The sequence below is a fragment of the Schistocerca serialis genome, chromosome 3 (assembly GCF_023864345.2).
Source record: "Schistocerca serialis cubense isolate TAMUIC-IGC-003099 chromosome 3, iqSchSeri2.2, whole genome shotgun sequence".
NCBI lineage: Eukaryota > Metazoa > Arthropoda > Insecta > Orthoptera > Acrididae > Schistocerca > Schistocerca serialis.
In genome coordinates this window covers 1,033,103,110-1,033,129,954 of record NC_064640.1, presented here as the reverse complement: position 1 = coordinate 1,033,129,954, position 26,845 = coordinate 1,033,103,110, and the positions used below count along the sequence as shown (strand labels likewise).

At 43.7% G+C, this 26,845-nt stretch overlaps 1 protein-coding gene across 3 annotated transcripts in view; it reads right to left on the bottom strand.

The window, feature by feature from the left end:
- Positions 1-26,845, bottom strand: part of LOC126471499 (golgin-84-like) — a 108,654-nt gene that overhangs the window by 49,966 nt on the left and 31,843 nt on the right. For all 3 annotated transcript variants that reach the window (XM_050099715.1, XM_050099713.1, XM_050099714.1), the window contains exons 4-6: positions 14,024-14,165; positions 13,784-13,918; positions 5,804-6,024 (exon numbers count right to left, since the gene is read on the bottom strand). In XM_050099715.1, coding sequence (XP_049955672.1) covers positions 5,804-6,024; positions 13,784-13,918; positions 14,024-14,165 — 498 coding nt within the window. The remainder of the gene's footprint in view (positions 1-5,803; positions 6,025-13,783; positions 13,919-14,023; positions 14,166-26,845) is intronic.

Below are 26,845 nucleotides of genomic sequence, written 5' to 3'. Positions count from 1 at the left end.
TCAAAGAGTTGATTTTTAAAAGAGAGAAAACGCTCTGCGATTTAACAAATTAATTGTACATTCTCGCACATAGTTCATCTTGCGTGAAAGGATATTAACTTTGAAACTAACCCTTTTCGAACAACAATTCGCAATATTTTCCCGCGTCCTGTTAGAAATAGATTCATTTCAGCAGTTGCCAGAGAGCGCCAGATAAGAGGCGTCACTGCACTTGCGCAGCTACGTATGTTCGTATGTGTAAAACATTAAAAGATCTTACATTATGTCATAAAAGAAACAAGACATCAGAGGATACTCCAAGAGCGTCGGAATTTCGTGAACCATACTAAAATGCATAGTTTGCCTTAAAGTGCACATTTGTATGTCCAGATTCCCAATGATGTAGGCCTCGACCTGATATTAAGCTTTTCGGTGTGGTTTTCGGGACGTGAATTTTTCGTTATGGCATAAAGCCATACGTGCTAGAAGATGAAAATGTGCATTTGAAATGCAGCAAAAACAGTTGAAACTAGCCAATAGTGTGGAATTAAACACTTTGTTTCAAGTAAATTGACTGCCTCAGCAGGAAAGCTTAATAAAAGCCAAATTTCTTTAGCAAACCGACAAAAATAACTTTATTGTTCTGCAAGGCGATTAATGCTCAACTGTCAGAAAGGTGGAACTAAAATTAAATCTGAAACTAATAACACATTTTAGGCTTCCGTAATTATATGAATGTATTTTAATTCACTTGATAGCTCTCAGCCACAAAAATCCACCTTGTTTCATTTGAGGTGAGAACAGTAAACGAAGAGGAAAAGAAAAATCAGTAAATGTGAACACGAGTCATGTGGAGATACACCGCCCACCCCCCACCAGGGGTGCATTTCAAAATCATATGAAAAATCGATAGACCAACATGCGCTGGATGCCAGGTGCTTTGTGAAACAAGGTTTTTTTTTCCTCAAGAATATGAATTTGCCCCTCCCCCCGAAATTGCCGCCCGGTTCAGATACCCCGGTTTGCCCCCAACCCCCAATAGATCCAGGCCTGATGTGCACGGATGAATATGGCAGCTTGGGCGCGCCAGTTAAATTTTTTCGGGTACCATGTGGCTGGTTGCTGCTTACACAGCCAACAGCCACATTTCTGTAGCCAGAAGAGGGAGAAGGAACTACTCATATGCGAGTCAACTGCGCGTGCGCATGAGGCTGCTCGTAACTGATCAAATGAGTCTAATGTAAACAGTCGTGATGTCATGCTCATCGGAGGCAATTTGTTGTTATGAAGTATTGCATAGTCTTCCGAAAGCCTTTGACACATTTTGCTGTTGGCAGACGCTTGTACGAGCACTGTGTTATTTTATATGGTGCATTTCCATTGCAATGTAAGTTTTATTTTCGTTTTTTCTCTTGTTCATGTTTTTATTCTGCAGTAGCGGGATACAGCAATATCCTTTGTTGCAGTATCTGTTCTTACGAGTCAAAATTACAAAAATTTGACTGAAAACTAAAACAACGAAAAATTCCTGAGTTTTCCCCAGTTTTCTCCCGGATAAAAAAATTCCCGGGTTTTTCCCGGATCTCCTGGTTGTTCCGGGTAGTATACACCCTGCATAAGTAAACACATCGAAGACGGCGCTCAAGGAGACAAGTCTGTGGAGAACTGCAATAGCTCACAGAGTCATTTATGGAGCCAGAGGTGCCTGGTGGGAGACAGTCCACAATATGGTTAATGGCTATAGCAAAGAGGACGACACTCAGGATGGAGCCTTGAACCACCCTGTTCCCCTGGATAAAGCGGGTTCAACAAGGCCAAACCCATATGTACCTTGAAAACCCTGTCTTTTGAAAACTCCTGAAGGAAATGGGGCAGGCGGCCTCAGAAGCCCCACATGTACAGGGTGCGGAGGACACCAGTCCTCCAGCAGGTGTCGTAGGCTTTCTCCAAATCAAAAAACATGGCCCACAGTCTGGTACTTGCACAGAAAACCGTTCATGACATGGGTTGACAAAGTGATGAGATGGTCAAGTGCAGAACTGCTTGCTCAAAATCCACATTGTGAGAGTGGAGCCACAATACCTGCTGGCCATGAATCGTACATTCCATCACCTTGCAAACACACCCGGTGAGAGAAATGAGATGGTAGCTAGAAGAAAGGTGTTTGTCCTTACTGGGCTTATGTACGGGTATGGCAGCAGCTTCATGCCGGCATCTGGGACATGTGACATCTGCCCAAATACAACTGTACATATGAAGGAGAAAATGCTTGCCCCCAAGAGGAAGTTGCTGCAACATCCAAATGAATATCGTCCCGCCCTAGGGCGGAAGATCGGTATGAAGTCAGAGCATGGTCTAGCTGCCTCATAGTAAGGGTGGTATCATAGCATTCATGATTCTGAGAGGAGAAGAATATCACCTGATCACCTGAGCCTCCTCCACTCATTTCTGAAGGAAGAATGTGGGGTGATAGTGGGTGGAGCTCAACATCTTTGTAAAATAACAGCCCAAGATGATGGAGATAGCAACAGGGCCCACAATGACATCACCTGTTATGGTCAGACTGGAAATTGGGATATGAACCTTGGTCCCAAAGGGCCGACTGAGGTTTCCCCACATGACGGAAAAGAGAATGAAACTATTAAAAGAACTAGTAAATGAAATCCAGTTAGCTTTTCTGCTATCCCAAAGAATGTGACAACACTGTGCACATAACTGTTTATAACAAATACAGTTCGCCATTGTAGAATGATGGTTAAAAATGTGGAGGCACGTCCCCGCATGCATATCGCATCGTGGCATGCCTCAGTCCACCAGGGTACCAGTACACAGTGCGGTAAAGATGAACTGCGAGGTATGCCACGTTCTGTGGTGGTAAGGATAATGTTCATAAGATACTCTACCTTGTCATCACAACTGGGGAAATGTCGTTTGTCGAAGGGTGTCAAGGAGGAGCAAAGCCTCCAGTAGGCCTTAGAAACATGCCAATTGGGTTGATACTCATATGGGGTAGGAGTCAGCAAAGGGATAGTACATGGAAAATGGTCGCTCAAGTACTTGTCAGAGAGAACGGACCACTCAAGATGATGGGCAAGCTAGGGAGTGCAGAATTAGATGTCCAAACGGGAACAGGTGTGCGTAGAGTCTGAAAGGAACATGGGTGCTCAAGTGTTACGACAGATGAGGTTGTATTTTTTGAGGTCAACCACGAGGGAACCTCTCAAACAGGTTTTTGAAGAGCTCCAGAGGGGATGGTGGGTGTCAACAGGCAGCAAAACAGTCTGAGGGAGCTGACCAATAAACTGGAGTAAGTCTGTCCAGCTGACAGCGAGTGATGGAGGGAAATAGACATTACAAAGCGAAAAGGTGAAACGAGGAAGGAAAATGTGAACAGCAACAGTTTGCAGCCAGCCAGGGGTTCAAGGAGATGGTTTGCCTAGGACCATCATCCCAGATGAGCAAATGACTTCCACATGAGATGGAATACCATCCTTGGGGGAGGGGGGCGGGGTGAGGGGGGGTGAGGGGGGGAGCGGGGGGAGGGGTTGAAGCAAACCAGAAGGAAATGCAAGAGGTCAAAGCAGCTGCAGGTATGCAATTTTGTTTCTTGGCAGCAGAAAACAAGCAGATGCTGCAATTCCAAGAGCAGCCATAATTCTCCCTTGTTGGATCTAATGCTTCAAACGTTCTATTGGAGACAAGTCTTAACACCAGCCTTAGAAGACTCACTGCTACGGGGTGCAGGGGCTGGAGGATCCTGTTCCATGTGATCTACACAGGCATCAGCATCCTCTCTGGATCATCCATGGCAGAAAAACAGTAGGTGGTGCACACCAGCGAAATGGAGGTCGGCTGGGTGAGGTATCACGCACCGACACCATTGAAGAGAATCTCTGAGTTGGGAAAGGGGAAGACCGTTTACCTTTGTTTGATTTCCTAGAGCCTTTACAGATGGCAGACAAAGACTCAGATATTTGTTGGCTGGAGGGATGTAGAAAGTCTTCACGGGGGTATTCTTTTTGTTCTTTCTGGCCTGCTAGTTGTGTAGCAGGTGATTTCACTGCCAGGAGTGAAGATATGGTGGCTTGTTGCACAGCTGTAGGAGAAGGTGCTGCAGATGCTATGGTGATATTTGGCTGTTCCACAACTGCAGTACTGAATTCGACGTTGCAAGTCCGCATGGCCGTGTCCTTCATGGAGCGAGGCATAGCAAGAACAGTACTGTTAAGTGCCAGATGGTAAAATGCAGGGCTTTCGACTAACCAACAACTTGCAAGCAATAGGGTGGGGAACTTTTTCTTTCACCCAGACCTCATGGATGGCTTGCTCATCGAGACAAGTGGGACATTCACAGGACACGGTGGCATGGTTGCCATTACAACTCATACAGCAGGAAGGAGGAGGTGGGCAATTGTTCTTGTGAGCATCTCTACCACAAGAAACACATTTGGCCATGTTTTGACATGTGACATGTGTCTGGTTATAATGTTGACACTGGTAGCAACACATCGAGTTTGGGATGTACAGTCAGATGACGATGACTTCATAGCCTGTCTTAATCTTTGATGGAAGCACTACTCAATCAAATGCGAGAAAAAGAGAGTGTCTAGGCACTAAGTTTGTACCAACCTTTTCCATTACCTGATGGACTGCAGTGATGCTCTGATCAGGGAGATATGTTTTAATTTCTCCCTTGGCCAGACCATCAAGCACCTGAGTATAAACAACACCACGAGAAGAATTCAGCATACGATGGATCTCAACATGAACAGGATAGCCATGGAGGAGTGAGGCTATGAGCAGTTGTTGGGCTTGAAAATCACAATTGGTCTCCAGAAGCAAAGTCCCATTACATAGGCAAGAGCAGGATTTCACAGAGCCTGAAACTGCATCAACACCTTTCTGAATAATAAGTGGATTAACTGTAGCAAAGGACTGACATCCTCCGGTACATGATGCCACGAAGAATTGGGATGAAGCTAGGAGTTTTTTTGAATCTTTAGCCTCATTCCATTTGTGTTTAGTAGATATAGATTGATATGGGGATCAGCTCATTGTGGAAAAATCACCCATGTTTGTCAGTCTCCAATGGTGCACTCCTTCCAACTGGGGGCGGGGGGCTAGAAGGGAGGGCTCACCTGCCTTAGGTGACCATTCACACCTCAGGTCACAGCCCCTGAACTCCTGACAGAGGTGCCAATCAGCAATTGGGAAGGTGGCTGCTCACACAATCACCCCTCCTTGAGCCTGGCCTGTACCAGAGGGTACATGCAAACCCTACCTGTCAACCCGGGGCTGGGAATTACAAGCTACCCAGTCACCTGTTAAGCATCAAACGCATGAGCTGGCCTTCAGGAGCGCGCAGAGAGGATAAAGCAACAAAGAGAGAGCTCAAATGCTGAAGTGGAGGAGACGGAGAATGAAGAAAGAAAGAAAAAGATGAGGAGCTGTTCCGATGCTGGGCTATCGAAACTTCAGACCACATTACCAAAACTGTCCAAGACATGTTCCCCAAGGGAGGGGAAAAAGAATGGCAAGAGTATAGACATGCAGTATGGAAATGGGAGAGACGCTGCAAAGGCCGGGGTCCTGTGGTAATCAAGCACAAATTCACCAAAGTGTGGTGAGCCCCATGGGGGGAATGCCAGTGGTGCGTACTATTAGTACGGGAGGGTCACAGGCTAGAATTTCCTTCAACTTAAAAGCAGGTGGATTTTCTCCTCCTCTAGTTGTTTTTTTAAAAACAACTCACAAAACTGAGCTATTCTGTAAATAATAAAAATGTTGCTATGAACACAAGTAAGATAAATGCTGTTTTACTAACTTTCTCCACGTAGCTGAGCAAGGGCGCGTTCCTTGTCTTGAAGAATGCGCTGCGCTCGTAATTTATACTGGTCAAAGTCTTGTCGGGCTACAACAGCATCCCTGCGTGCAATCTCTTCCAATTGCAAGGCCTCCTGCCGTTCAGTTTCACTCTTCTTAACTGCTACAGATAAGACTTCCAGTTTGCGGCTAAAGTGCTCCAACAACTGATGCAGCAATCCTCTGAAATTCAACATGAGAAATTAGTGGCACTATTTTTGTTTAACAGCCCCATAGTTTGCTAAGTTTTATCACACAATAGAATAAATATTCATCTGGATTTTAAAAAGACATTAATTCCCCAGCACTTACAGCCATTTCAGTTCGTTCATGGAGAAAACAAAACCTACAATACATTCGAGCAAGGTTAAATGATTTTACAAGTATTCTAAATTTTCGCATTACAAAAACAGCAAAGAGTCATACGGCACTACAAACTGTCAAACAGTAGTTCATAAACCATCTGTAACTTTCAGGCCTTACACTTAGACACAAGCTTGGTTTGCACATACATAGTTTCCACATTCTATGAGTAAAAATAATCACATGGGAGCTGACCTGGGCAGCAAGCTGAATGCAGAAGACTCAGGAGTCCACAACACTTATTGTATTTTGACTACCCTCAGAACCGGTGCATTTCTGCGGTTCAATACGATCTCAAGGAGACACGCCTTTTAGATGATTTGCTTGGATTCAAAAAGCTTAATACTATTTAGCACAACATATTGGCAGAGATATGTTTCCTTCGATTGTGGCAGTATGTCCACTTTTAGCAAAGAAAGTTCACACTATTTTCAAGGTCCATTCAGCAAGCTGCAAACACATGACAGTCACATTTTGTCAGCAGTTGCGATGTTGAATATAACATATCAAGCATCTTTCACTAGAATTATCATAACTAAATCTCTATTCCTATTTTAAGACTGTGTGTTATCCACTCATTGCAAATACTCCCCCCTACCTGTTATACCCTGTAAGCTTTTAAAATCATGATACACAAATGATCTCATTTCTGATGGTAACCACAAATACATACAGAAAATCGGGAGCCCCAATGCCTATTTTGGGGGTTTTGAAACAACAGCGGTAAACCAAGCACCAAGGAAAATGTAGTGACCTCGGCTCGCAGTCCACTTCACACTTATCCATTAGCACTGATGCCAATGACCAACACTGGTAAAACAGCGCTTTGAAACAATCATAAGACCACTACCTGCCGTAGTATGAGCACTGGAGTGTGTGCGGTTGTTGGACACACAACATGTGAAATAACCAGAGGGATGATAATAGTTTACACTTCAGTTATTTATCTTGTTGTTCAACAGATCAATAAAAGCACTTTTTTTCAGTGAAGTGTACCATTTATTAAGTACCTACAAAGTAGTGACAAAAGAAAGTATCATGGAACAGCTACAGCGACAGTTACACAGCATTAGCAAAAACTGATGTTATGGCAGCTACAGCTACTGTCTGATACGTAGTGACAGCACATGGAAGAGATGCCCATGCTGCAACAACTACACCAACAGTGGTTATGAACCCTAGTCAGAAGCAAAGAAACCATCTACGGGGCATCTAAAGGATTTGCTGCAGTCATGCAGCCAGGTGGTGTCACTTGCCAGCCACCTGCCACTGGCCACCACCACCTCTGCCTCTTCCCTGGCCATTACACTGCCTGCAGCACAGTCGAACGGCATGGCATTTAAGGCAACAGCCCTCTGGATGGATTGTCTGTTACTGTGATTCATGCACATGGACACCCATTTCATCACCACCGAGATAATGCACGACTCCACCAAATACGCACACGAGATGGGGCTACTGGACAGCAACTGTGCCAGTGAGGTTAGTGACATTATCACAAATGCACCTGCCTCCGTAAAGCATGACTTACTAAAGAGGCACGCTCATTCATCGCTTTCCCTCTCCAGCATGCAATGCTTAGGAAAATTGTCGCACAGGGAGGAAATTGGCAACATGGAGCTGTAACAGTTCATACAGCATCTCCGCACCTTGGCCCCACAGGAGGTCCGAGACTCACTCCTATGGTCCACGTGACTGTCTCAATTGCCTGAGATGCACCACACCTTGTTCTTGATAATGCAAAGATTGTGCACAGAGTAATGAAGGCTGCTACTCTGCATTTGTTTACTACAACACCTGCCAGAGACCAGTTGGATGACATCACCTCAGGTCTTGACAAGTTGACAAATTGCAGGTAGCAGCCCTAAGCACATACAACCAACCAGATTGCATGTCATCACAAAGACAATGCAGTGTGGTCTCTTCAAGCTCATCAGGCCAGAAAGAGAGTTTTTATCACTGTGATTTTGGCAAGAGAGCATGTAGGTGCAGATAACCCACCCCTGGGTGGTAAACATGAACAGTAGCCTCCAATACCCAAAGGCCAAGTCAGTCAGCATCCATCATGATGCTGGTGGTAATGGTTGATTTGGAGAGTAAAGGGACCAAACAACAGGGTCATCAGTCCCTGGTGGTAATGGACAGGACTACTGAGATGCAGTTGTTGGTGGATACTGGCTTATTCAAGTGGCAATTTATCACAGAAGATGCAAGCTGCACTATCATCAGGCTCGATTTCCTTTACTACTCTGACTTCAACCTTGATGTGAGGAATGCTTCCATTATGGACTAGGTCAAATAAGTTACGGTAGCATGCCAGCCCACACAGTACAGTGAACCACTGATATAGTTCCTCACCGTGACATCAGTGCTGGTGTGTCTGCTAAACCAGTTCCTGTTGATTATACAACCCCCTGGAGTGCTGTCATGGCCCATCCACTCAGCAGTGCATCACATCAAGACCTGATCTTCCTGTTTTCTCATGGCCAGACGGTTGCCATCCAACAAACTTCGCATCGCAAGAGAAGAATTTGATTAAATGATCCAAGCGTGCCAGGCACAACAATCAAAAATCAACTGTGCTTTTCCCGTTCATCTGGTACAAAGGAGGCTGCCAACCCTTTGGTGACAATAGAGGCGTAACATTCTGACAATTTCTGACCAGTACCCTGTACACCACATGGGAGATGATTTTGTATACCAACTGCTGCAGCACACCATTTTCTTAAAATTTGGATCTGTAAAAGCCTACAACCAAACACCTGTGACAACAGAGGACTTCTGAAAAACTGCAGTAAGTATGCCCTGTGGACTATCAGAATCCCATACACGTTATAAGCTCTACCAAATATGGCACAGATTTTTCAGTGTTTTATCAATGAAGTTTTGCAGGGATTGGACTTCTGCTCTGCATACAATGATGACACGTTGGTGGCAGTGTTATCCATAGAACATGAAATATATCTACACACAGTTTTACAAATGTTTGATAACTATGGAATCTGCAAAAATCTGGCTAAACATGCCATTGGTGCTAACAAATTGATGTTCATGGGAATCTGGGTGTCCACAACTGGTATGTATTTGGCAGCTGAGCACACTGCTGCACTTACAACTTACCCGCCCCTGAAAATGTTGTGTGAAGTGCGTCAGTACCTGAAATCCACGTTTACCAACATTTTTTACCCTCAGCTGCCAACCCATCTGTCACTCCACACCATTCTTGTCAGCCCCAAAGTGCACAGTTTCACACCTGTCACTTGGACTGATGAACTGGAGGCGCAGCATTTGAAGCCTTCCAGCCAAGTCCCACATAAGCCACCTTCATTGTGCATCCGATTGCTTGTGTCCCATTGATGATTTTTTTGGATGCCTTGTCCTACACTGTTGTTGCTGTGTTACAACAGAATGTGAATGGTTTCTGGCAGCCTTTGCATTTATTCCCAAGAACATCACAGAGCAGCAGCACTCTTCGTCACCACTTCACACAGAACTTTTAGCAGCCAAAGCAGTATTCAGGTATTTCCAATTCATGGTGGAGTGGCATGCCTTCACTATTTATACAGACCATTAGTTCACAACCATGAAATAACTATCCTCTGTGCAAATCAACTAAGTTTGTTTTATTTTGCAATTTACAACAGACATTTGGCATGTAAGTTATTTGAAAAAGCAACCGCCGATGCTTTGTCTAGAGTTGACAGTATCTCTGCAACTGTGGATTTCTGTGACCAGCAACAGAGAAAAATGATGAAGGTTAATTAAGGGATCTGCTGGAACACAAGATGAACCTACACCCGTATGTGCCTGCCCTCTGCAAGGTCTCAGTCACCCAAGAATTCGTGCTACTAGGACACTAGTAATGCAGCATTTTGTGTGGATTGGTATACAGGACTGCCGTATGTGGATTTGGACCTGCATTCCCTGCCAGAAGCACAAAATACCATGGCAATGAGCTTCGTGCTGAAGTTCTGACATTCCACAGGGATGATTCTCAAACATCCACCTGGACTTAGTAGGTCCACATCCGGTCACACTCAACTACCAGTACTGTCCCCCTTGTGATCAACAGATACACCAGGTGGCCAGAGGTAATACTGGTAACACAAATTGCGCTTGTTCATTTGCTGTTTGATTTCACATTTAAAGTGCTTCCAGCAAGTTAGTTCTAACCAGAGTAGGCAGTGGGAGGCAGAAAAATTACTTGCAATAGCCTAGCTGCACAGGATATCATACATCCACAAAGAGCACTATGGAGTGCTTACACCATTTCTTGAATGCTGTTACAAGGTGTCATATAATGGTGTTGTGGACTGATACACTACCAGTATTGCTGCTGGGACTGCACAGTACATTAGATGACAACCTGCAGGCCTCTCCTGCAGAGCTGCTGTATGGAGAACCTCTGCATCTATCAGTAGAGTTTTTCAAACCATACACAGGCCCTCTCTCACACTCTAGCAAAAATTTCCTTGTGGTGCTTTCGGAGGCAAATGGGGGCTATGTGACCAAGTGGAACAACATGATGCAGAAAACTCTCTACCTTTGTTTTCAAAGACCTAACAACGACAAAGCCCACTGCACAGATCATTGTAGCTGCCCTACAATAAGAGCCCTTACACACTTATGAAACAAAAAGACAGGGTATTCCCTCTCTACATTAAAGAGTTAGATACAGTAGTGTCCACTAACTGATGCAAAGCACCTTACTTAAGTACACGAAACGCCACTGGAATACAGTCCACCACAGGATGCAGAATACACCTTAGGCCACATATGCCAGCATTGCAATGTCATTCAGAGCAGTGACACTCAGTTGGAAACTGATTGGCCTCCACCCACCTACATGAAGCAGTCCCCTTGCAACACTAGACAACTACCAGCATCCAGCCACAATGGAAACTTGTTATGGATGAAAAACGTGGTTCTGTTTCAATCCAGTAGTCATTTCATAGTTCAAGTTAGTACTTTTTGTCTTATGGCAGTGGTGGTGGTGGTGGTGGTGGTGGTGGTGGTGGTGTAGGGATCTCAGCTCATAAGTCACTCCTGACCTACCCATTGGCAATGTCGCGAATGACCAACCCTCTCCAGCAGAAAGAAGACCACTACCTGTTGCAGAACAATTATTACTGATGTGTGTGCAGTTGTCTGATGTGCAATGCAAGAAGTAACCAGCAGGAAGATTATAGTGTATGTGATAGTATTTATTTATCTTCTTGTTCTACTGGTCAGTAAAGAGATTTACCTTTAGGTGAAGTGAAACAATTATTAAGTACCCACAAACACAATGCTCTAGTAAACAGCATGTTAAATTCAATAATACTGATAAGTGCATGGGTACACAGAAAATTAATGTATTCTTTATTGGATGTTTTGTGGTAATCGTGCCAGTAAGCAGCACCGGAATTCCAATCTAAACTTCTACACAACACTTTGTTTTGTTCCTCTATGACAATTATTGTAAAGTTATTGGGTGATGATCTTTTATTACACCACCTCTCCACTTTTACCACAGTTTCTCCTTGTGTACCTCTCTTCTTTCAGCCTTTAAATATGAAAATTTGGTTCAAATCTTAAGGTACATTCTTAATTTGCTATACTGTTGACAGTGTTAAAAATATTGTATACATACTGCAGTATACTACTCGAACGGCTATTCTGGTTAACACAGACTTTTCACGTGTATAGATAAAGTGTGTATGAATGTGGTGCAAAGCCTATGGGGGTGCAGGAGAGTGGGGAGGGGGGGAGGATGATGGGGGGGGGGGGGGAGGAGAAGAAAGCTATACAGCTATAATTTGGGGAAAATGTCATTTATATTTCAGTTGACTTTCAAAATGTGTTTACAATGTTACGTATATGTACAATAACCTAGCAGACATTCAAAAATTAATTAGTTCTTCATGCATAGTCCCATCAAGGACTGTCAACTTGTTGTCCAAATTGCATGAATTTAAAGCCATCAACCTATTTAGGCCTATGGTACTATGGGAAATACTTTTAGCAACAGTCACAGCAAGGCTCTTTCAGACTAATTCCACACATTTTGTTATATGCACAGCTCTTTTAAAACCAAGATGCTTTTACACATTAATTCTTACAATAAAGTACAAAAAAGCCACTGTTAATAATGCAATTTTTTGAGAACAAACAGCAGCTTTACTGGTTTTGAATTGACATGTCATCAGATGGCTGTTCACATTTAAAATTATTGTTTCACAGCCAAGACCCACTGGGAAAATTCTTGTAACATTCAAATGACACTTATAATCATGTCATGATCGCCATGGAAAAAAGAAAAAAAAAACAAAGGGGGAAAAAAAAGACTGACCCCTTCCTCTTCTTAGGGTACACCTCTACTAAATATCCACCAAATGAAGACAGACTGAGTGTAATAAGAGCAATGCACAGAAGAGCAAAATATTGAATTCCATTTTCCTAAACTGTTTCAATGAGAGTAGTGTACTGTGGTTTCTTCTTTTATTATAACTGAATACTGGACTGATATTGAAATAAATGATAATATATAATCATGTCAACTAGTATTGCTAAACAGACAAAACACAATGTGATCTGATGGGAAGCCTGTGATTGTGTTCAGTTCTACTTGCTCTGTTTGTCTTGGGGTACATACAAGCTTATGGAATTCTGGACCAGTTTTGTGATGGAACAAAAGACTTCTTAGCATACTTAGCAAAACCTGCTGTTATTAATGATGAGAAAGCATAAGATGTGAAGCACACAAGCTTCATATGTACCCAGTGGAATGTTATAGGACTCTTACTGCTCACAAAAAATATATATGAGCTAATGGATAACACTGAAAGCTGCATGAGGCTGTTTAGGGAAACTGCAATGCCAGAAAATCCAAAATACGCGTTCCTCCCGATTTTACATCTTCTTTCTCCTATCACTTGATATAAACAACATTACCTATTCATATTTAAAAACAAAATAGGAATAGTCCTTCACATTATTCAGAAATGAAAGTCAAGAGAATATTCGATAACATCACTTCACTTTTAAAATGAGCTACAGTACTAGTTGTTATATTACTGAATATTTGTTCTATCTGAAACAGTGCACATACAATAAAAATTTATATTATTGCTGTATGACAATATGACTAAAAACAGACATTTCTATCACTCTATAAGCCGTTTGTATTTTACTCACAATACCACACATATATATAGATAATTTTCTTAAATAATGGGAAGTTTCTCCTACATTATTAACTTTCTTATCTTTCTCACAGTTTTCTGCAGTTATTATTCACTCTCTTCACATGCTCATACAATCATTACCATTCCACATGTCTTTTTGTTACATACTCATAGTTTACCTTTCTTTCTTTGCTTCTATATTGCATGAAGGAAAAGCCAAATAATGCTCTCAGAGCTGCATCAAACCAGTCTCAGGACTGAGGACCGCAACAACAACAACAACACGATCAACGCTGAATATGACAATGTTTTTGGGGAATCAGTGCGTTGTAAAATAGTCATTCACGAGTATATTAATGTTGGACTCTTACATTTTTGTTACCAAATTATGAAATGAAATAGGGTGCTCTTACAGCTGTTTCACAAGTTTCTGATCCTCCTTAGGCCCCTTGTCCTCATTTTTAATTTGCATGAACTCCTCAAGCAATTGAACAGTTTTATTTGTTCCGATGACACCATTTTTTGTGTCACTGTCCTGGATGTGATGCCTAGGAAGAGAAAAAAAAGAGTCATCCATATCAGAGTATTTAATATAACAACAGGAGATTTCTCATGGTTTTTTTTATATAAATTAAGAAGGATAGTATTCTTACCAGTCAATGTCATGAGTATTTTTAAGGATTTCTTCAAGAAAACTCATCTTTTCATTAACATCTCTCAAGTGAGTCTGCATTTTTGTCATAGTGTTCCATTGTTGCTGAAGATACGCAACTCTGTCTTTGTACTCATTACAATCTAGGTTCATACAGAATAAACAGTTTAAGTATCAGAAAGTAAAGGTCATTTATTATATAAAATCTACAGCAATAAAAATGGAGCAAAAATTAAAAAAAGTGAACTTTAATATCAGTATATAAACAGCCAATAAAGAAACCAATGACTACTGTACTTAAAAAACATCTATATATGAACTGTCACATGTGACAAAATTTAATTTTTTCCCAAGCAATTATGAGTTGTTTACAATGACATTATGTAACTAACTAAAAATAAGTTCTCCACCACGATCCAGAAATGAACAAAAATTGTAATTACTTCACATCTGGCTCCAGCAGTAGGATGATCTTTTACTACTGAGGAACTGTGCAGATAAAAAAACTATATCTCAAGTTCTGTTTTGTTAAATATAGCTCCAGTGAGCATAATGAAAAAGCACTCCAATTCATAACTGAAAAAAGAATTTAACTCTCAAATGTCACAGGAATTGTTTTGACAGAATATTAAGTATTTGTTTTCATAATGTTACTTCACAACCTAAAGCGTTATCCAAAGGTACATTTCTGTTGAAAGAATACAATTAATTTTTAAGTGGGACAGATCCAACAGAATAATTTATCAACAATGGTTTTCTTATAAAGTGGGTGGCAATAAAAGCACTAACTGTGTTCATGAATGAAAATACACAGTCCAGTCACATTAATGTGACCACCACCTATGTTCGATGTCAATGTGCAATAACCACTCTCAGATATATAAAGCAAGTCAGGGAATGAGGGAAAACAATGCAGTCATTATGATATTGCAGAAACAGAGTAATTTATCCGATGTCCAGAAGGGCACGATCACTGGCTTTCGAGCCAAGGGTGGAAGCATTTCTGAAAGGGCTAAGTTTTAAACTGTTCATGTGCTGCCACAGTTAAAGTATACCAAGCATGGCAAAATGGCACTATCCAAAAGTAGAACTGAGGCCACTGTGGTGCACTATGGGCCGCAGATGACAGGTGTGAACAATGGCTGCGGAGGTGTGTACAGGCAAATAGACTTGCAACTGTTGAGCAACTGACAGCCCATATCAACCAAGGGCTACCCTCAGAGTTTCCTCAACAACTGTTGCTGCGTATGGGCCTCACAGCAGGTGCCTGGTTCATGAACCCACATTGGCTCCTATCCATCAGCAATGAAGGCTGGAATTTGCATGTCAATTCTGCAACTGGACAGACTGAAAACAAACACCCTGCAACAACTGTTGGAAGGGTCCAGGTTGAAGAGGGAATGTTACAGTCTGAGGAACGTTTTCGTGGCATTCCCTCGGTTGATCTCACCATTCTGGAAGGCCTAACAGATCAACGCAACAATTCATGTATCCTTGGAGACCATGTCCACCCTTACACACAGTTTTTTTTTAACCTCTGCATGATGGTATCTACCAGCAGGGCAATGCAATGTGTCACACAGCTCGAAATGTACATTTGTGGCCCAAAGAGCACTAGGACGAATTTAGCATACTCCCTTGCCATTAAACTCCAGATGTGTATACCCAATCGAGAATCTGTGGGACACCTCTATTAGGTTATTCACATCACAGATCCTCATTCAAGAAATCTAGCCCAGATGACAACAGCACTGGAGTCGACACAGCTCCAGTCTCCCTGTCAATACCTTACAGAACCTCTTTCGTAGCGGCCCGTTATTGCTAGAGGGCCCACACAACCGAGACACAAGATGGGTTGCCAACCTGCTTTCAGGAGCGCGGAAAGAAACATCGTGAGCGAACAGAAACAATAACAGACTTTCCAAATAAACATGGAACTACTTCACGAGACAACATGTGACAGTGTTCCTCCAATAGGAACTCATACTGCTCATGTAGCACTCTGCCGACCTGGCTTTATAAGCACGCCTAAACTGTCAGACCAGCAGTGTTTACCAACCACTAGGAACATGTCCAGCCAGTACTTACACTGGCCCTAGCATCATATTCACTCGCTGTAGTAGTACACTGTATTTTTTAGATTAGATTTTGGTCAGTATTTTCTTCCATTTTTTTTTTCCTTACCTGGTTTGCCACCACAAGAGTTGTGGGGTTTTTCCTGTTTTTTCATGTGTTTAACACTTAGTGTATGCCAAGGTGTTTTTCTTTAATTACAATGAAGTGCATTTCAATAGACTGTTAGTCCTTTCATGCCGACTGCAGTATACTACAGTTATTGGCAACGAGGAAAAAACTTTCATTTTCAAACGGAATGGTCTCCTCCGAAGAGCTTCTTCAGTCCTTGGTGGAAACTCTACAGCAGATTCAGCCAACGCTCACACATTCAGAAATTCACTCTCACTTGTCAGCGTTGCAAGAGGTAGCTCATAGAGTTGATTCCATCGCAGGTAAATTGAACACTTTGCATGTGGCTCCACTGGCGTTTCCGACTTTCGATAGGTCTGTCTAACCATGGTCAAATTATCTCAAATGCTTGGAACAACATTTACTGGCACATGGGATCCATGATGAAAATCAAAGTCGAGCTTTTCTGAGCAACAGTCAGTCCACAAGTGCATCGTTTAGTTCAACAATTGAACCCCTAGCAGTCCCCTCGAGATCTCTCATTTACTCACATCAAGGGCTGCCTTTTTGAGTACCCAGATGCCCAAATACATGTCACCTCTGCCCATCAGATTTTATTTTCTTGTTGAAAGTCACCAGGTCAGATTTATCAGGAATGGATTACGATGCTCCAGGGTCTCTCTGGCGATTGTAAATTCTAGTGCGCCAACGTTGCCTGCAAGTCGCCTTATGCCTCATTGTTGATTCATGATATGGTGGTGTTTCACACACCAAACAAGGGTCTTCGGGCTGATATTTTGAAGTTACAGGACTCATCCCTCGACACCTGTCTGCCGATCATTCGTGTGTTTCAACAGTCTCACCAGCTATGACCACCATGTCTTGATTCAGCTGCTTACGCGGGTCACCAGTTGTCTAGCGCCGAGTGGAAGCCTCGTCGATCCATTGGTCCACTCCGTGAGAGGAAGTCTTTCACCTGGCTTTCATCCTATCCGAACTGTTTCCAGACTCACCAATGGTTGGATTGCCCTCACCGGCGAGCAAGATGTACGGCTTGCAGCCCAGTGGGCCATATTGCTGTGGTGTGTCAGGCTTCGCAGACACATCACATAGATGCCACACTTCCTGCGGATGCACAGGTTCATCACGAATCGTCATCTCTGGACCTGGAAGCCTCGCATTCCATTGATGGGCAAGTATTCTCCATCATTCCCCAATCAGGTGCCGGTTTTCTCCTTACCTTGGAGGTTGCACATATTCCGGTTGTCTTCCAAATTGACACGGCATCATCCATTTCTATTGGGGATGGTGCCACATTCCAACATTTGGGCTCACCGGCATTATCCCCATACACTCGCACCTTGCGCAGTTTCAGTAATCACTCTATATCAGCCGGCGGCATTTTTTCCACACAAATCTCTTACAACAGTTGTTCCTTCACTGTTCAGTTTCGGTGGTTGGATCCCCTGGCGCTACTAACCTTCTGGGTGTGGACAGTTTTGGTTGTAAGGGTTTATCAGTGAAGGATGTGGTACAGGCGGTGTCGATTCCCTCATCGGATACCCTCCTTGCCCTGTTGCTCAGCAAATATGAAATGCTCTTCTTATCCTCCACACCACTGGCGAAGGGTTTCACCGTGCATGTTCAGCTTCTTCCCTCTGCTGTTCCTCATTTTTTTAAGGCCCACCCAGTCCCCTTTGCTCTCTGAGACAGGCTCCAAGTGGAACTTCGCCACTGACAAAATGAAGGCATCCTTTCTCCCATTGCGCACAGTCACTAGGCGATGCCTATCACGGTAGTTGAGTAGTTGAACAGTGCTTTATGCATCAGTGGCTATTTTAAGGTCACAGTCAATTCTCAGTCCGTCACTGACGCCTATCCTGTTCCATCAGTGGATGATGTACTCACACATCTTGCGAGCTCTACCATTTTCGCCAAAATTGGTTTGCACGATGCTTATTTGCTGTTGCCACTGGACAAGAAACTGCAGCATATCCTAGTCATCAATACTCCGTGTGGACTTTACCGGCACCCCCGCCATTTTCCAACATTTGGAATGCCTCACAAACCCTGTTCCCGGGTGGCCAATTATCTAGACAATGTCATAGTCAGTGGCACGGCTGCAGTGGACCTCACGGACAAGCTGGATCAGCTGTTTCAGGTTTTTTCCAAGGCTAACCTGCATTGCCAGAAAGAAAAGTGTGACTTTTTGGCGTGGGAGGTCAGCTACCTCAGGTTCATGATGGATGCTCATGGCCTATACGCCTCTAAGGAGTACGTCAAGGTGATTCAAAACCTGCCTCCTCCCATCAACGTGAAGCAACTGCAATCCGTCCTTGGTCAAATCAACTATTATCAGTGTTTTATATTCCACGCTGCCAAGATTTCAGTGCCCCTGACTGGGTTATTGCGCAAGGGTACGCGTTGGGTTTGGGACACAGCGTGTGAGCAGGCTTTCACACATCTAAAGTCAGCTTTCTTCCACCCTTTTAGTCTGGCCGCTTACAATCCTTCCTTGTCTCTCATCGTCGCCGCCGATGCCTTGGACTACGGCCTGGGTGCAGTCTTCTCCCAAGTGGCTGATGGCATTGAGAGGCTCGTGGCTTTCGAATCCAAAAAACTGAGCAATGCTCAAACCAAATATAGTCAAACTAGAAAGGAAGCTTTGACACTGGTTTTCGCCCTGACAATATTATACGATTTCGTGTATGGTCATCATTTCACGCTGCAGACTGACCACAAACCTTTGGTTTCTTTGTTTCACCTGGGTGCTGCTGTGCCCACCCATACAGCACGCCACCTCCAGCATTTTGCGTTCTTCCTGGTGATGTTCAACTTTAATATTGTCTACCGCATCTCTAAACAGCACACAAACGCCGATTTTCTGCCCCGGCTGCCTACCGTGGCAGAGCACGAGTTTGACACCTGCCCCTTGGTTTGTTTCCATGTGGAACTGGGCATGGACATAGCTCTGGATGCGCTTCCATTGTATGCTGATGCAGTCTGGCGGGCCACCACTCAGGATCAGACACTACAAAGTTCTCTGCTGCCAAACTGCTGCAGGTTGGCCAACCAGCCGTCGTAGTTTCCACGATGCAAAGGTCCAGCATTCTTGGGATCATGAGCACATGCTCTTTTTCCGCAGTGGCATCATCCTTTTTCATGGTGATTCCGACGTTACCCAGGTGGTCATACAGCATGCGTTGCGCCGCTGTGTCCTCGACCTCCTCCACAGAGGCCATTGGGGCATAGTCCTCACTAACCAGTTGGCCCGCTGATACCTTTATTGGCACGGTTTGGATAAAGACATTGACCCCCCTCATGTCAGTCAGCACCACGTGCCAAACATGTCAGGCAGCATCCCCGTGCCAGTATTTTTCGTGGCTGGATGCAGCTGCTCCATAGGAACATCTCCATTTGGATTTCACAGGGCCGTTTCATGGTTCCCAGTGGCTCATATTTATCGACTCTGGGTTGGTCGGGATACCCTTATGTCTCCCGCATGATGAACACCACTTCTGCTGAGACTATCAAAATTCTCCAGTGACTCTTTGCTGTCGAGGGCCTCCCCAAAACGATTGTTACAAATAACGATCCACAGTTTACTTCGACAAAGTTTAAGCAATTCTGTACTTTCAATGGAATTTCCCTCATCCATATCACCCCATTTCACCCTGCATCAAACGACCAGGTGGAACGTTTCATGTGGACGTCCAAGACCCAGCTCAATAAGCTGCTGAGCCATCACTCGCTAGAGGAGGTAGTGCTTTTTTTGGTTACATACCACGCCACCCCCATGCCGGTGAAATTTCAGCAGAGATACTTCATGGTCGACCTTTCTGCTCTCCCTTATCTGTCCTGGTTCCCGAGGCTTCTCACCCTCCCACTTGCCGACGCACCCCTTTCGCATCGGGCACACGGTCTAGGCGTGGACCTTCTTTCATCCATGGGCGTGTTGGGTGCCTGCTGTCATCACCGAGCTCTGCAGCCAGGCGATGGCATCTCTCCGGTGGGCCAACAGTTCCACCGCCCGCCAGCAACTCAACCAGCTCCGTCTGGTGGACCACGACGCCCGGGGCGGGGGGGGTGGGTGGGGGGGGGGGGGGGGAGGCTACCAGTGCCTATCGCCGACCACCCTGTGATGGAACCTCCACTTCCGCCTTCGCCTCAGTCGCTGTCTCTACCACCAGCTGCCTGTGATGCGTTATCGCCGCCCGGCCCTGGCAGCCACGAACCCATGGATGTCAACCAGGACACCCCTACTCCTATGGACATTTGTGGTGCTGTGCATTTTTTCCCCAGGGGGAGGAATGTTGTAGTGGCCCCTTACTGTTAGAGGACCCGCACAACTGACACACAAGATGGGTTGCCAACCTCCTTTCAGGAGTGCAGGGAGAAACATCGCCAGCAGACGGAAACAATAACAAACTTTCCAAATAAACATGGAACTACTTTGCCAGACAACATGTGACAGTGTTCCACCAATAGGAACTCGTAAGACTCATGTAGCACTCTGCCGACCTGGCTTTATAAGCACGCCTAAACCATCAGACCGACAGTGTTTACCAACTGCTAGGAACAGCTCCAGCCAATACTTACGACAGGCCCTAGCATTGTATTCACTCACTGTAGCATTGTAGTAGCACGTTGTATTTTGTACAGTAGATTTTGGTCAGTATTTTCTTCCACTGTGTTGTTTCCTTATCTGATTTGCCACCACAAGAGTTGTGGGGTTTTTTCTATTTGTTCTTGCATTTAACACTTAGTGTGTGCCAAGAAGGTATTTTTCTTTAATTATAATAAAGTGTGTTCAAATTGACTGTTAGTTTTTCCCTGCCAACCACAGGACACTACAACTTCACTGACACTCCTCCTGCACATCTCACAGCAGTCTGTACTGCAAAAGGTGGTTATGCACGCTTTTGACAGCCATTACACATTAATGTGACTGGACAGACAGTAAAACAGAATGACATTGACGGTAAAAATTTAAAAAGGCAGCAGCCATCAAGGAGAGAAACCACAGCCACAGCCTTCAATATTATTCCACAACCAAGGTGTGCACATCTTCCAATGAAATTGTGACCATATCGACTGTGGAACAAATAGCCAGATGAAGGAAATTTGAGACTCAATTCATTTAAAACAAAGTTAATGAATAAAGACTACAGAACAGCAAGACAAGTAGTGAAGTAAGAGGATAAGAGCTAGATCATTCTGAAAAACTTAGAAAAAAATCATAATGTGGACACAGTAATGCAGCACATATAAAACAAAAAACACTAAGTAAGTTAAAAAATGTCTCTATACTGAATGCATTAATTCAGTCAGGTAATGATGGAGAGTTACAACTAGATGATCACATTAGTGATGTGAGAAGTGGATGGAAGGTGTAGAAATCACTTGAAATTGAAATACAGAAGCATAAAAATAGAAATGTATAATGTTGAGGAAAGAAAGTACGCAACAAGAAATCTTCTTCATATAGAGTACAACATGCAAAAGCAGGAGGAGGGGTTAGGGAAGGGTAGTTGACAGCTCACAGCAAGGTAGCAGGTGTGCGGAATAGGAAAGCAAAATGGAAAGGCAGTTGTACGGGATAGGAAAGTAACATACGGACACTGGAGCTGGTGAACTAGTGCAACACAATATGACGATGACATGCAGTACTGGATTAGGAGAGAGGGATAGATCAGAGAAGTGGATACTGGGGGGGGGGGGGGGGCAGAGGATGCGGGTGAAGAGGGTCAACAGTGATTGAGGCCGAGAGAATTGTGATAGCCAAGGATGTGTTGCAAGAACTACTTTCTGCATAGTTCAGAAATGCTAGTGCTGGGGGTAAGAATCCAGATGACACAGGTTTTGAAGCAGCCACCAACTTTGAGCACGTTGAGCATGGCAGCGTGTTCTGCCACTGAGTGCTCAACTCTGCTCTTGGCTATCATCAGACTGTGGCCGAGAGCAGAGTTGATCACCCTGTGACAGAACACACTGCTGAGTGCTATGTGCTAGAGTCCAATGATTGCTTCAGAAGCCGTGCCATGTGGATTTCTCCCCCCCCCCCCCCCCCCCAGCTTTTCTTAACTATGTAGATGGGAATTTTCCTTGCAGCACATCCTTCACTCCCATAATCTTCTCAGCCTCAGTCTCCGCTAAACCACTGCACCCGCACCCTCTGCCCCCAAGTTTCCTCCCCTATCCCGTCACCCTTTCCCCATAATGGCCATCATGTGCCGCACGAACTCACCGGCTCTGGTGCCCAAATGTTGCATTCCTATGCCATGCACCTGCTGCCTCTCCCTTCCACATTCCAATTCTGCAAACCACCTACTGCCTCCTTCCAAGCCATCAGCTACCCTCTCCCAACCCCTCCTCCACTTCCACCTCTTTCTCCCTTTATCCACCATACCTGATACAGTCCCTCATTCCAGTCTACATGACAAACTACAGTCCTGACACTTTAGTGTTCAGTTGGCATGATGTAGCTACACATTATTCGGTGAGTTATCTTCTTCACTTCTACATTATTTACCTATTAGCATTTACTATCTTCATTGTGTTCCTTACATCAATAAACACAATCTTCTTGTTCCTACTCACCTTTATACTCAATAACATCCATTCCCATTGGTCTCTGCAAGATACTGCACTCTTAATGAAATTCAGTGAAGCTCTGTAGGTATTGGTTATTCACCGAGCAATTTTGCCTTCTGTAGTTGTGTGGCTTGCAGAGATATACGAGGGCATGCTGGAAAGTAATGCCTCTGAATTTTTTTGTGAAAACTCTTAAGCTTTTTAAATAAAAACACTTTATGAACATTCTACATCCTTATTTTCATTTCTATGTATTTATTTCCCAACATAGCCACCCTGGCGACAAACACATTTCTCCTAACGAGCTATCAGTTTGCTGATACCATCACTGTGGAATGTTTGACTTTGTTACCACAACCACAACCTCACCTCTGTCAGCACAACTTTATCACTATCAAAGTGAAGCCATCGAAGGTGTTCTTTGTGTTTCGGAAATGGATGACAATCAAATGGGGCCCAGTTGGGACTTTATGGAGGATGATCAATGACAGTGAACCCAAGGCATCAGATTGCTGCAGGTGTCACAGTGCTTGTGCATGGCCTCACATTGCCATGCTGAAGGAGAGGGTTGCTCCGTGTGTGGAGGAACTCTTCGAATGTGTGCTTTCAGTTTCTCACACATCGACATAGTCACATTACATGCTGCCATGTTACCCGCTACAATTCAAAGCTCTCTAGTGGCAAAGGGTTGCAACTTGCATCAGCTAAGTGGGAAAGTCAACCTAGTAATATACATGACTTGTAATACCTTGACCAACATTGTTAACAGAATAAAAAATTCAGTGGCACTACTTTTCAGCATGCCCTCACAGACATTTCTGAAGTCAATGTTGCACCCTTAAGTCACTATTCTAATTTAAAGATTCCCGAAGTACACTAAATCACTTTATGAATACCTAAGGTTGAGACCCTCTCTTTAACCAAGATCCCCATTTTCTGGGAGACATGAAACTCCACTTTCATGCCTACCAGTTATTGCTGAAGTGTGCTCAAGGTTTAGGGTAATAGATGGCAGGTGCACCTGACCAGCACTAGTTCAGGAATCCTGTGTTTTCCAAGTTCAAACTTGGTCAACAAAGACTGGGCTCCTTGATGTGTTCCATTATTTAGCACCACCCACGAGGCAGAATGCTAAGATGATGAGCACCCTCCTATCTGCATATCGTATACATGCCAACAATGCAGACAAACATTTTCAAAAGGAAAGCACATCACAGAGTGTTTGCACAGGAGAAGCTAGTAACCACTCTCAAAGACCAACTTCTATAACACAGAAAAAGTCTGGTGGTCCTGGCTTCAGATAACCAGTTTCATGCATCTTCCCTGCAAAGTGGTGCCCACAGACGGGCGTAAAGGAAACTGTCTCAATACATGCAAATAGTAAAAATATCTGCTTTTTTTTTTAGGAAACAAGAGTTCAATGAGAGAAAGATAAACTGAACTAGCTTGCTCTGCATTATCACCAGGATCACCAGGCATATGGAACATGATATGGATTGAAGGAACTGAAATCCACGTTTGCTATTTGGACATGTAGACACACTGATAATCAATGGAGCCGCAGAAATTTCTGTAAGGAAGCTAATAGGCTTGCTCTGATTATGGGTACATACCAATAAATAACCTGAAATTTCTATTTTCTAACACACACAGCAAGCACTTGAGGCATTGTAGGTTGACTTATAGCAAGTAAGGTTACGTTCATTTTCAGCAAGAAAATTTATAAAAATATATGGTCAATATAATAAAGCAACAGCTGCCAAGGAATCTCACAAATGCTGAGCCCCTGCACAATTAACAGGATCAAGGTGGAAGGTAGAGAGATTAAGGTTCAACACCCCATTGGCAATGAGATAATTAGAGATGGAAATTAACAGGAGCAATGGAAATTATCTCTGAGCTAGGCAAGCATGCCTCCCCTCCTTCCTTTGTCTAGAAGTGATTACAACAGATCTCACAATTTTCTTCAATACAGTTTTTAATTATGTTGAACATATTACATCAGAAGTTAATTTCCACTAAATGTTGGCCATCTTACACTGATAGGAGATGAGCTGTTTTAAGTTGAATCAACCTTTCTCAATATAATATTTTACAAATTTTGCAGAAGCAGTTAGAAATTCATATTCGTAAGAACTGTCACTTTACATCTAGTTTATATGAACTGTGTCATAAATTAGTTTCACCATAAGATCAATACATCTCAAAGAAGAATGAAGTAACAGTAAAGTTCAACAGAGACAGCACAAGCTCAGACTGGGCAAGGAAGGAGTAGGAAATCAGCTGTGGCCACTCCGAAGGAATGATTCCAATATTAATCTTAAGTAATAATGCAACAATGGAAACTCCATGCAGGAGTATCAACAATGTAGGAAAAGATAGATTGCTACTTACTGTTAAGATGACACATCAACTTGCAGACAGGTACAATTAGAAGACACTCACATATAGCTTTTGGCCATTTGTCTCACACACACACACACACACACACACACACACACACAAAAGCAAGTGCACACACGACTGCCAACTCCAGCAGCATCTCAGGCTAGAACGCGCGCGCGCTCGGGTGTGTGTGTGTGTGTGTGTGTGTGTGTGTGTGTGTGTGTGTGTGTGTGTGTGTGTGTGTGCGCGCGCGCGGTTTTACTGATGAAGGCTGTGGCTGAAAGCTCTATACGAGTGTCTTAATTGTGCCTGTCTACAACTTGACATGTCTTTGGGGTAGTTATCTTGAAGCTGTGAGAAAGAAGGACAGGCGTTCCAAGGCGTGGAAGCAGAGACAATGCTGAGGGCAGACGAAACTAGGAGAGATATTGTTACATGAAGTAAACAGTAAGGGGAGAGCCTTGCAAAAATGCAGATGCCCCCAGATGCTGTCCCAGGGCGTTAGTTACTCTTCAAGGAATTAACATATAACTTCATATGTCGTCTAGACGCTGTAGTAGGTTGTCACCATAGAACTTTGTAACCAACAGGCACGTACTAGTGTATAAAGCCAGCTTAATACCAGCCCTGAGAACAGCAATATCAGTAGACTCACAAGGGTTAGAAAGAGAGCAAAAATCCCAAAAACTGTTGACCTAGCAGACCCTACTCTGGGGAGCCTGAGGGGCAGGGCTAAATGACGTATAACAATAATGTTGCAAGCTTTATTTGACAAAGCAGTTACGTTTAGCTTTCAGCTGAACAATGTTGATACCAAATAAGGACATAGTTAGTGCAACTGCATTAACATCCCCACTTTAGGAGCAGTAGAAGGGACCTAACTAAACCATGATTGGCAGGCACCTGCTAGAGACCTACGGGATTGGCTGGGTAGCTTTAAGTGGGAAAAACAGTGCCCCCATGTGACTCTTCAAAACCCCTAAACCCCTAGATTCTGCATTTTGGCAGAGTTCTCAGTCAGACGATCTGGGTGCCGAATCCACGTCCGTCGACTCCAGCCTTGGTCCAGCTCTGCGTAAGTCTGCTCTCTCTCTCTCTCTCTCTCTCTCTCTCTCTCTTTCTCCCTTTGAGTGCCTCAGTGAACAGTATCACTTTCAGTATGTTTTGTTTTGCAACTAAGTTGTTGCCTTAAGATGCTGTTAGTGTTTGCTAATGTGGTTAGCATCCACTCCTGGGACTTTTGCACTGGCTTCTGTTGTAACAGTGTTATTCATGCTTTTTCTAACCCTAGAACTAGCCTCCAGTGTATTAGTTAGTCCTGTCTGGAATAAAAAAACTATTTCAAAACCCTGTTTGTCCAAGAGTCTCCACAACGAGTTCCCTACCGAGTCTCACCACCTGCATTTCTAGTAAATGCCTGTACCAGTGTTGGCTCAGATAGAAGAAAACAATCAAATGCCTTCACTGTGAACTGTTCTTCTGCCTTCTGCTCTGTACCACACGGGAGCGCAGACTGACCAGCAACCCCTTTTTCCCTCTCCCACCTGTGTCAGGACATGACAGTCTGACAAATTTAAAGTCTATCCTTCCATTGCTTTAACCATTGAATCTTTTTAGTAAAAACAACTCATCTGACGAAGTCATATTTCCAATTAGTTAC